Below are 12,263 nucleotides of genomic sequence, written 5' to 3'. Positions count from 1 at the left end.
TTTAAACCACAGATGGAAACAGCGAGTTCAGGATGACAGCATGACTTCCCACACCAAAAATTCTTCTTTTCATATTTAAACTGAATAACTAAAATAGCAATTTTAGAAAGGCATTCGCAATGACTCTTTCCCAGTCTTATTCCCTTGGTTAAAATGTGAGAAGTTTATTAAATATATACGCTGCCATAATATATTTATTTTATGTTGTTAAAAAATGTTCAAACTATTTCCAGGCTGCCCTCCTTGCTCATGGTTAATATCTGTGCAGCCATTGTGACACAGTAGAGCCCTCTGAAGGGCTAGAAAGCTGTTCCTTATGTCCACTGGTTTATCTTTACCAGGCAGTTTCTCTGACAGAAGTGTTTTATCCTGTTCCAGAATAAATCACTCTCTGTAAGCACAAAGAAACCCTGAGCATATTTATAAAATAAAATCAATCTCCCCATTTATCAGAAGGGCCTGGCACAATCTACAAGACAGCAATCAGGCAATTCCAGTCCCAGAAGCCAAGTTCTCAAGTGTTTTCTGAAGATGACTATTTTGAGATTTCTAGGGAAATTTTACCACATCACAGATCTCTAAGAGTGTAATTTCTCTTAATATTCTCAGGAACTTGGAGCCAACTTTTCCATGTTCTTGATCTATGGCTGAAAAGTTGACCACCCAAATGGACAGGTTGGGCATTCAGCTATACTTAAACAAATGTCCCAAAGGTACCTGGCATGTTGAAACTATAATGGGAATTTTATATGTACATTCCAGAGCTCCATTTCTCAGAATGTAGCACTGTCCAAACAAAACACCCACCACACTGCCAAAAAAAACCCCAACCAAAAAATAAATCATCAGAGACTGATTGACAAAGATAATATCCATTACACCTCTATTCATTGACTTCTATGAAAGGCAGCACCAGAAAAGTTGCCTATATTAAATACTTCAAGTTTATATAACAATGCCATGGATCCATTGATAACAAAACAACGCCCTAGGGACAAAAATAACACCCAACAGGTGAAGAACCAGCACAGAGGTTGTCCAAAGCCAAAAACAAATGCAGAGTCAGAATTCAAACCTCAATCCAGAATTCCTGGTCGTGGAGTATCAAATTTAACCTGCCTGCCTCATTTTCCTGCAGCCCTGAGCTGAGGGAAAGGGGATATGGGTGAGCCCATAAATCTCCATGGGAAAACATTTATAAATTCATTTATAAATTCATTTCTAAAAACATTTATAAACGCACAAATGTGGCTGGGACCCATTTGCCTCCTTCTTCAGCTCCACGAATGTTTAGGATGTCCTTAAGATGACATTTTGCACCTCAGCTTTTGCTTTGCAGATGTTTAATTTGAGACTAAGAAACATGGGCTTCATTTTCCAGTCCCAGAATCTATAGGTGCACAGCTCCACATTTAAAGCCAGGAATAGCCAAGAAAATATGAATATAAATAATGAAATAGAAAATAGAAAAAACAGAAATAACAGAAATATAAATAGTACATATACGAAGTAAATGTTAGAGTAATTATAAAAAGAGAGAAAATCAAAAGAGAGAGGGAGGGATAAAGCCAATTCGGGGGCAGTTTTTCAATCAGAAAAAAAAAGAAATTTGCTAGGTGAGTTTAATGATGTTGAGTCCCAAATTGGAAAATTATGCAAAATAACTTAATGGTTTATGTGCACTGAAAGCAGCGAGTTATGGATATCATTAAAGACATAAAGCTTACAAATATTTCAAATACATCTTGGCAACAGAAGATTGCTTGCATCCAAAAGAACCAATAGGAGAAAATAGAGAAAAACAACCCCAGTGTGTATTTGAGCTATCACATATTACTACTTTTGGCACAATGGGCACTAAAAAGAATTCACAAAGATTTATTCATCTGCATGGGTGGATTAATTTATTATTTATTATAAAGATGAATCTGCAAATTAAATCAAAAATCTACTTCAATAATTGCTTGCAGTACTCTGAAGTTTAATATGCAGAATTAAAAACAAGAATAGTGGGCATGCAGACACTTAATGAACATTTAAACAAAGTTTAAAAACCCTGACAAACATTCCAACACTTGTACTATTATTAGCCTGTTGCTCACTTTTCCCAAATAAAAAGTAATAGTGGTGTAAATCAAGAGGGCTCCATGTCTCAAGCCATAATCCATTTGCTTTGTTTGAAATTCCATCAGAGCTTGTTTGAAATAGGATCTCTTCAGAATCCTCCAGCAAAAGTAGTCTGGGTTAGAAGTTTTTAACAGGAAGCTTGGAAAGCCTGCTAAATTTGTACGAGTACCTTGTAAGAAAAATTCTTATTTATAAGCCTCTGTGAGCCTGATCACGTTATGACAAATTTGGAACTTTGCCAGGCAAAATAAATTACAATTTCAAAAGAAATACAGAGCTCTGGACATGAGACAATAGAGGCACATCCCCCAAGGAATTGTCATTTCTGGGACAATGGGAGCTCTTTCAGGTGTGGTGACCAGCAGGGGTTCCTGGGGACAGGGTGGCCGTAGGGATCCTGGGGACATTGGAAAGAGCATTCCCAGCAGGGCAGGGAGGGATTCCCTGCCCAGCGCTGGGAGCACATCTGGAGTGATCCTGCCCCTCTGCCCAGTGCTGGGAGCACATCTGGAGTGATCCTGCCCCTCTGCCCAGTGCTGGGAGCACATCTGGAGTGATCCTGCCCCTCTGCCCAGCCCCGTGAACACATCTGGAGTGATCCTGCCCCTCTGCCCAGCCCCGTGAACACATCTGGAGTGATCCTGCCTCTCTGCCCAGCCCTGAACAGAGACCAGAGGGGCTGTGGGGTCTCATCCCTGGGGATATTCCAGAGCTGTGTGGACACAATCCTGTCCATGTGCCCTGGGCTGGCCCTGCTGGAGCAGGGAGGTGGCACCAGCTGAGCCACAGCGGTGCCTTCCAGCCTGACCCATCCTGGGATTCTGTGATTTACTTTGGTCCTTTCTATATAAAAGCAAATTTCAGTTCTACCTTCAGCAGCACAAAGCCCCTGGCACTCAAAAAGGAGGTTAATTCCAGTTTGGAACAAATACCTTTGCTGGGAGACAGGAACATCCCACAGCACCCTACAGCATGGGGTTAAGGCCTCCATCTCTGGTTGTGCTTGCAGAAAGCATTGTCTGGATGGCAGAGGTCCAAAGGAGAATAAACACATGGAGCAGTTGCAAATCAGTGTTATATGAAACGTTATAAACATCCCTGATTTACAGTGCTCTACCTAAAACCTGTTTGCACTTCACAAAAAGGCCAAAGAGCAAAGGAGACTGAGCAGGAAACTGCTGCAGAAGTGAAACTAAACATCATTGGGTGGGCAGTGGGGCTGGGAGCACACAAGTTCTTCTTCAAGTCCTGTGTGACAGCCACGAGCAAGAAAAGATATTCATCTCTTGCAGAACCATTTTCCAGGGTAAAGCCTCTCAGCACAGAATCCCAGGATGGGTCAGGCTGGAAGGCACCGCTGTGGCTCAGCTGGTGCCACCTCCCTGCTCCAGCAGGGCCAGCCCAGGGCACATGGACAGGATTGTGTCCACACAGCTCTGGAATGCCCCCAGGGAGAGACACTCCACACCCTCTCTGGACAATCTGTTCAGTGTCCCAGGAGAAAGTTCTTCCTGCTGTCCTGGTGGAACTTCCCGGGCATCCCTTCCTGCCTGTTGCCTCTTCTGTTTCTCAGCACCACTGGGCATAGGCTGGTGCCTGCTCTGACACCCAGAGACAGGACCCAAGCTAGCATCTGTTCAGAAATTTGGTTTATCATAACTGCAGTGGAACAGGAAACAAGTCAAGAGCAGAAAGACTGCCATAGTAACACCAAAAGAAGGAGTTAGTGGATGTAACACCTTGCTGAGAGTTGCACTTTTTGGCAATGGATATTATCCTTTTAGACTAAGGGCAGGAACATGGGGATTTCCTGTATTTTCCTATTTGCTCATGGTAGAGAATTGTGCAAAGTTTACAATTCCTCTTCACCAGTTTCACAAACAAATGAAGTTACCAAGTGCCCAACAATGCTGTTTGCAAAAACATCGTTGTACAAATTCTTTGTGACTTACATAACAAAATTACCCCTTTGAATCCACAGAGAGTTTTGTGCGACACATTTCTAAACGATTTTTTTAAAAATTAGGAGGGAAAAAAGCATGATCTTAAAGAAAGGAATGAGTATTGGTAAGTTAGTTGCAAGGACATCCTCCAAACTCTGCGTGCATGTTTAATACCAAGCACCCAAGCAGATGTACTTGGACCTACGTGAATCACAAAAACACCAGTTTAGCTAAATATGCAATAATATGTTGCACATTTGGGATTTCCAGGTCTCAAAGTCGTTGTGTAAGGCAGCTCCCCTAAAAGAAACTCCAGCTACCACTACTTCAGCCCCAGTGCTGGTCACCAGAGCAGAGTGACAGCCCTGGGACGGATGAGGACTGGGATGATCCCAAACCAGGATGTGGTGTCTGATCCTCCGCTGCCTCCTGGGGTTACCTCAGGTGAACCCGCACGTCACCTCGCCGCTGCAGCCAGTTCATATTTCCACAGGTTTGCAGCCACACCCGGGGCTCTTCGGCGGGCGGGGAGAGCAGAGCCAGACCGGGCTCTTCCCCGGAGAGGGGGGAACATCCCTCTGCAGCGTGCCGGAGTGCCCGGGCGGGACGGGGCCGGCCATCCCTTCGCATCCTCAGCCGTCCTTTGCATCCCATCGCATCCCATCGCATCCACCGCATCCACCGCCTCCCATCACTTCCCATTGCTTCCTACCGCCTCCCACCGCCTCCCATCGCTTCCCATCGCTTCCCATCGTATCCCATCGTATCCCATCACATCCTCCGCCTCCCCCGCGTCCCAGCCCAGCCCTGCCCGTCCCTCCGTGCCCTGCCCAGCCCCGGCTCCGCCCGGCCCCGCTGCCCGAGCAGCCGCAGCCGCTCCCCGCTCTCCTCGCTCTGGTGAGTGAACAGCGACGGGGAAATGGAGGAGGGAGCCGAGGCGAGGGGAAGCGGGAGGGATCGGAGGGACTGGAGGGATCGGAGGGATCGGAGGGATCGGAGGGATCGGAGGGACTGGAGGGATCGGAGGGACTGGAGGGATCGGAGGGACTGGAGGCAGAAGAAGCGCGGGAGGCTCCTCGGAGCTCGCTCGTCCCGGCTGAGGCTGAGCGCAGCGAGGAGCGGGGAGGAAAAGCCAACAGGAGCAGCACAACTCACCAGCAAACACGCTCCGCTTCCCGTAACTCTCCCTCAGCATGAACTGGGAGCCCTTGGCCGACTTTGGCTGCTCCTTACCCGGCGCATCCCAGCCCAGCGCAGCACAAGGGAGCGTGGAGGAAAGGTTTTCCCGTCGGGGCGAACCAAGCTGAAGAAAAATCCCAAACGTGCATCAATAGCCTGCAGGAAGCTCAGCCAGCTTTCCTCCCCGGAGGACACTTGTTCAGATCCAGCAGCTCCAAAGGTTCCAGGCTCGGCCCCTGCCCCCGGAGCAGAGAAGAGGCGCTGCGGGTCAGACCAGCAAGGGCCAGAGCACGGAGGGGATGTTCAGATGGAAATGGAGAGGAAGGGAAGGGAAACAGATGGATAAAGTCCAGATTCTCTGTTGTACTTAATGCCCACACTTGAATTAAGATGGTTCGGAGTTCCTGTCCACCCGGAAAATATTTATGTTTTTGTTTCAAGCATCTTTCTGGTGAGGGAAGGGAAGGGTACGTGGCTGGGAAAAACAGGCAGGGAGGGGTTGGTTCCTCGTTTTAAGGGAGAACAGTGGCTTGGCTTAAGAAAGAGGAAGAGAAAGAACTTAAACTCTCACTCCCTTCTGAAAACAATGGTGCTCTAGCGAGGAAAAATCATGAATGCATTATTTTCGTACAGATCTTTTCCCAAATACAAGTCCAGCACATGCTGCAGGGGTTGACCCTATAGCAGGGACATAACCTGGCCTGATAACAAAACCTTATCCCATTCTTGCTGTAGCCTTCCCAGGCCTTCCTTCACAGACAGGAATGACGGAGAGGAATGGGAAATCTTGGATAAGATGTTTTTAACAACTTTTTACTTGCAAGGCACCAGGCTCTAGCACTGTAAGAGACCCTGTGTCCCTTTGCCATCTGCTTAATCCAACAAAAAACATTAAAGCTGCCTGGGCAAAAAAAAAAAAAAAAAAAAAAAAAAAAAGCAAACAAACAAAAAGCAAAGGTGCTTGTTTAAGTCAGATGTATATTTCTAGAAAGGAAAAGCTTTGTATTTTTAATGAGCTATTGCTAAAATATGAAGGAACTCATCAAGTCACTGCAGTAAGTTCACCAGATGTTTGAAGAGACTGAAAATAAGGGTTCCAAATTCGAAATTTAAAAAAAAAAATAAGTGATGCAAAATACATCTTTCAGTAATAGGGTTTACTTTTATTCCCAGTACAAAGAGGCAGTGCCTCCTCACACCCATTAGGATTTCTAAAACTGTGCATTTTTGTGATGGTATTCATACAGTTCCAAGGCACCAGAAGTTCACTTGAGCTGAATTCAAGTACATCCCCAAGGAGTTTTCATAGTTCAACCTCACCTCTGAAAGAACTCCCAACTCTTATTCACATACATAGTTTTTTACCTTTGTGAGTAGTCATTTCCCAAGCCACTTGGAAAGAACCAGGTCTTAATGTTTGAAAGACAAAGTGAGTTACATTTTTAAAGTTAATTGTATTTCTGATGCAGAGGGATTAAACCCACCAAGTTTTACAGTTGTCAGGGGTTGGAGTCTGTAGTAGCACAAGGTAGAGTCCAAAAAAACTCAAGGTTTTTTTTGCTGTTCTTGTAGGAAAGATGTCCTGTTAGACTGAGTTGGGATAACGGGTTCCAAACCCAGAATAGAAAGGCACCACTGCAGCTGCTTAGCTTTGAAGGAACCACATTCCTGGGAAATTCCCCTTTGTTTATACTGGACTTTACAGCTCATGGGTTTATTTACTGCATCAAAGGTCTTTTCTTCTGTTTCAGAAGTGATTTCACAGGTCTGGCACCTACAGCAAATTCTCCTTTTTACAGTAATGGAGTAAACAGCACAGCAGCACTTAAAAGAAAATTACATTTAAATACTGTTTTGCTAGGAGATCACATTGATGACCAATTAGTTGATATTGATAATGTTTAGATAAGCAGGGAAAATTAATACCATATCTGGAAGCTTTGGGATTCTAGTCAAGATGAGTTTTTTCTCCAATCTCTTGGCAAAAATAATCCTTTTTTGGGAAATGCTATCACACGAACAAGACTGGATTTTGTCATGGAAAAACTGACATTTAGAAAAACTTAAACTAGAAAATTGAGCTGCTGGAAGAGGAGTCTCATGGAAGTCTGAGCTTACATTTAGAAGGCCAAAACATTCTTTGGAATGTGTCCATCTTCTGTTAGGTCTTTTTAATATTCATGGAATACAAGCCAAGTGTTAAAGAGAGTTGTTAAAAAAATGCCAGCCAGAGTCAAAAAAGTCTATCTATCTCCTGATAATTTCAGGTTAGGGCTGAAATGTAAAAATAATAAATTAGTTAGAAAAAAAAAAAAGGAAGTAAATACAAGTGGTGTGTAGAATATTGTTTAAATATGTAGCTGCTTATGCTGCTTGAAGGACACTGAAGCTACACTTCCAAATTGTCCTGGCTGGACTGAGACATTGTCATTTGAGTGGGAACAACAAGCAGGTTTCCCAAGCTTTTTCATTTACTTTTTATCAAAAATATTCCTTGAATATTGGCAGGAATTGCATAGGGAGTGTCCCCCTACAGAAAAATAAATTAGCTTTTGAGAGGGAAATTAATCAAACTTCTAGCATGTTGATATTTTCAACAACTCAAGAATAATTTAGGGAAAAAAATCACTAGAAATAAAAAAGTCTCTTAAGTACCACAGAGTGATTAATGGTCATCTGAATTAAAATCTCACTTTCTGCTCTGATGAACAAGGATTTTGCTCTTTGCAGCTGTAATTTTGTAAAAATCTATCAGCAAGAGATGTGCTAGTTTCTAGAAACTTACTCCCACTCAGTCAGGGCTTAATAGATTGCACCTGCACTAATGAGGCACCGAGGCATCCACTTAGCATCTCCCAGTAGATTCTTATTCCTTGGAAATGTAATACAATAAAAAATCATGATTGCTGAGCCTCCCTGTAGAAAAAGCTCTTCACAGACAGCAAAAATTAAAGAGGCATTTCACGGTGAGGTCAGGGTTTGAAATTTCCGCAAAGCAATTCAAGGTTTTGGGCTGGTTTTTTTTTTTTTTAAAAAAGTCTGTTCTGTCTTAGTGAACTTTGTTTCAGTGTAATTAAACTGTGCAAACATTAAAACCCATTTATTCATTATTATTACTTTCCTCTACTGGCAGCTGAGTTAGAGATAAGGAATTATATCAGTGGCCCCTGGAGAAAGGGCACATTAACCTTCTTCAGAGCAGGAGTACCCTCAAGCAATTCTGCAAGTTGCTTCCTAAACCCTGCCCTATCCAACCACAGCAGTGCTGTGAAAGTTTGGGAAGCAGTGAACACCATTTACTGTATTGTGCTGTTTTATTCACAGAATCCCACAATTGTTAGTGTTGGAAGGATCTCTGGAGATCATCCGGTCCAAGCCCAAATGCAGTTCATATATTCCATATGCAACCAAGGCTGCTATTTTTTTCAGTTGAAGACTCAATCAAAGTTGGTTTTTCTCCCTTTACCATACATTTAAATGGAAATATGTGGGGATGAAGATCACTTGTTCCAGGTTCTTACATCAGCTCCTTGCCTTGACCATGCCCCGTACACTTAAACACATTTGAAGAGGTGGAGAGGAAGACACAGACTGGGATGCAACCACTCTCCAGGCACGCTGGTTTAACATCCATGGAGTAGTTTCTGTCCCAAACATCCATGGAGTAATTTCTGTCCTCAACATCCATGGAGTAATTTCTGTCCCTGTTCTCAGGAGATGCTTGAAGGCTCTGGAACCTGTGAGCAGTTGCTACAGAGGAAATGTCCTGGCAGAGCCTGAAGGAATCTGGGATCACAGCACTCCCCAGGGTGCTCCTGTCTCCTCTGCCTATGGATACTGCAGGCCCCAAGGACACAGCTCCTCTCCCAACACCCACCTGTGAGTAAAGCCCAGGCAAGAAGGAATTTGACCTCCCATAAGGAAGCATAAATCATTTCAGCTTAAACCCTGATTACTGGAATAAAAAGGATAAAGTTAAATGAAGTATTGCATCATTGAATTTCAGTAGGAAATCCTGATTATTGAACAAACTGTTGAATTGTGTTGCTCTGGCCATGTTTAGAGTTATGAGGGTGAGTACATCTTCAATGTGTAAATAATTTGAGCAAATATATTTACAGTCTCAATTTCCTTCCTTATTGCTCTAAGAGATTTACCAGAACATAAACTCAGACAAGCCATGAAATGGCACCAAATGTGTGTCGCCCTCACAGACATTTTTCACCAGTGGACTGGAGTCAGAATTTGGTCAATTGATCATTTACTCCTAGATATAAAATACTATTAATCAATTCTGCACTGTGGATCAATACATGAAGTTAGCACTTGGGAAGCAGAAGATGCTTATTAATCCTGAAAAATCCTGTTATTTTGCATTTGATCTCAAATAGGCCTGGCATCTTTAAATGCTTGAAATCTGTGTGAGCCTAAATTGTGTAGGAAGAGATTACTCATTACCTATAATTTGAATGACTGCTTACTGACTGCCAACTGCTGGATTCTCAAACTGTTAGATGGAGGTTGTAAATAAGCACAGCCTTGTTTAAATTATTTAGTACAAAATATGTTAATATTGCTTTTTGCTACCACATTTTAAATTGGTTTGCCAATATGGAGTTTATGTTATGGTTCATGATCAGCTGTTTACTGAGATATAATGAATTACAACTGTGAGGAATTAAATTTCTTCTTCAGATTCTGGGGTCAGAAATAGATGAAGCTCTATGAAAACTGTTTGGAATTGGTTAGTGGGGTTTCATAAAGCACAAGCAACCTGCAAAACCTGTACAAACAGTACAACCTGTAAAAATGTTGTAAAAATCTGTTATTTAGGAAAGTCCTAAAAGTGCTAAGATGAGGCACAAATTAGCTTTATTATCTTATTACTACAGTGACTATGTTTTTCTTATTTTCTCTAGTTCTGGAAATAAAAATCCCCAGGCAACCCACCCAACACGTTTTCATCCAGGAGTGCAAACCATGACTGAACATCCAAGCCTGGACGTGCACTGCGATTCTCAGTCTGTCCACGAGAAAGATGTCCAACAACACAACAGAGAGCTCCAGCAACGCTTCCTCAGCTCTGCTGGGCCTGTCCCTGGGAAGCGTTTCCCTGATCACCATTGTCATGAACATTTTAGTGCTGTGTGCTGTGAAAATGGAGAAGAAGCTGCAGACTGTGGGTAATTTATACATCGTGAGCCTCTCCATCGCGGATCTGATCGTGGGGGCGGCCGTGATGCCCCTGCACATCGTGTACCTGCTGAGCACCAAGTGGCCCCTGGGGCTGGCAGCCTGTTTGTTCTGGCTCTCCATGGATTACGTGGCCAGCACGGCTTCCATCTTCAACCTCTTCATCCTGTGCATGGACCGGTACCGCTCGGTGCAGCAGCCGCTCAAGTACCTCAAGTACCGCACCAAAATGAGAGCCTCGCTCCTCATCCTGGGGGTCTGGCTGCTCTCCTTCACCTGGGTCATCCCCATCCTGGGCTGGCACGTTTTTGCCAACAAGGGGAAAAGGAAGGTGCCGGAAGAAAAGTGTGAGACAGAGTTCTTCGACGTCACCTGGTTTAAAGTGCTAACGGCCATTTTCAACTTCTACCTGCCCTCCCTGCTGATGTTGTGGTTCTACTGCAAAATCTTCAGAGCTGTTCGAAAACACTGCCAGCACCGAGAGCTCACCAATGGATCTTACTGGTCTGCCATGGAAAAAAACGTGCAGCACACTAAAACCAAGGATGAGAAAAATAATTGCCTCCAGAAGCAAATCTTAGGTGAGAACACGCCTGGCACAGACAAGCAAAGCTCCGCAGAGCCCCAAAGAGTGGAGGCAAAGCTTCATTTCAGCCAACCTGACAAGGCTTCCAAGGCACTGAGAAATGGGAAGGTCCTGAAGTGGAGCTGTTTCTCTCTCAGCACAGCCACGCCTGAGCCTGGCTTGGGTAAAGCAGGGAAGAAGGGCGTGTGTGCCACAAGAAAACCTGGGAACAAGGAGCAGCCTGACAGCCAGGACAGTGACTCCAGCGTGGCATCCGACAACCACACCTTCACTGAGGTGGCCACCCGTGCAGAGCAGCCCAGCCCCAGCCCCAGCCCCAGCCCCACGGGAGCCTGCTGTCCTCAGGGAAGGACGGAACGCAGGGATTCCAGGGGCCTGACGCTCCTGAGGAAAACCTGGCACACCCTGCACAGCCATTCCAGGAGCAGCCACCGGCACGGGAACAGGGAGAGGAAGGCGGCCAAGCAGCTGGGGGTCATCATGGCAGCCTTCATGCTCTGCTGGATCCCCTACTTCGTGCTGTTCATGGTGGTAACGTTCCACGACCAGAAGCAGCTCTCACAACTGCACAGGGTCACCATATGGCTGGGCTACATCAACTCCACCTTAAATCCATTCCTGTACCCGCTCTGCAACCACAACTTCAAGAAGACTTTTAAAAAGATCCTTCACATTTATTGATGCTGGTCTGGGGTTTTGGAGCTCAAGTGCAGCTCAGGAGTTCAACCAAACAAAATGTTCCGGTTTCAAAGGACGGGTACAGTAAAAGACTTTGGCAAACTGTAATCTATAAAGAAGTGTTAGTAGAAGTGGGAAATGTGCATTTAAGAAACATTTGAAGAGCAACTTCAGCTCAAGAATCTGAAAAACTCAAGGTCAACATATGAACTGTTACACTGTTGTCAACCTTTTACCCTTTGAGATCACTATTTCCATCAGAGTAATGGAGATATAAATTGATGTTTTCAGTGATTATAAATTATTCAGCTACAGAAAAATGAAGAAATCATATTTCTGTGATTGGCCAAAAGCATTTTTTCTTTCAACGTATTCCATTAAACACATTGCTTGTGAAGTGAGATTTGCAAGTGGAGGCACTTTGCACAGTCAAAGAAAGAATTTTCAACTGTTCAAAAAAACTTCCCTATTTATTTATAGCTTCCTATCTTTAATCCAAATCTTTAATCAATTGTCAAGTTTTAGCATGTATCCTACTGTATCTCTTTGATATCATG

The 12,263-nt window shown here is 44.1% G+C and overlaps 1 protein-coding gene across 1 annotated transcript; it reads left to right on the top strand.

Moving 5' to 3' along the window:
• Positions 1-10,284: 10,284 nt before the first annotated feature.
• Positions 10,285-11,709, top strand: HRH1 (histamine receptor H1). Its single transcript, XM_062500838.1, has one exon. It carries the CDS (start codon positions 10,288-10,290, stop codon positions 11,707-11,709), a length of 1,422 nt encoding a protein of 473 aa, XP_062356822.1. The 5' UTR covers positions 10,285-10,287.
• Positions 11,710-12,263: the final 554 nt, after the last annotated feature.

The sequence above is a fragment of the Cinclus cinclus genome, chromosome 12 (assembly GCF_963662255.1).
Source record: "Cinclus cinclus chromosome 12, bCinCin1.1, whole genome shotgun sequence".
NCBI lineage: Eukaryota > Metazoa > Chordata > Aves > Passeriformes > Cinclidae > Cinclus > Cinclus cinclus.
This window is presented reverse-complemented; position numbering and strand designations above follow the sequence as displayed.

What these genes read in the sequence shown, in the direction of transcription:
- HRH1 (XM_062500838.1), top strand. Translation starts at nt 10,288, where the DNA reads ATGTCCAACAACACAACAGAGAGCTCCAGCAACGCTTCCTCAGCTCTG.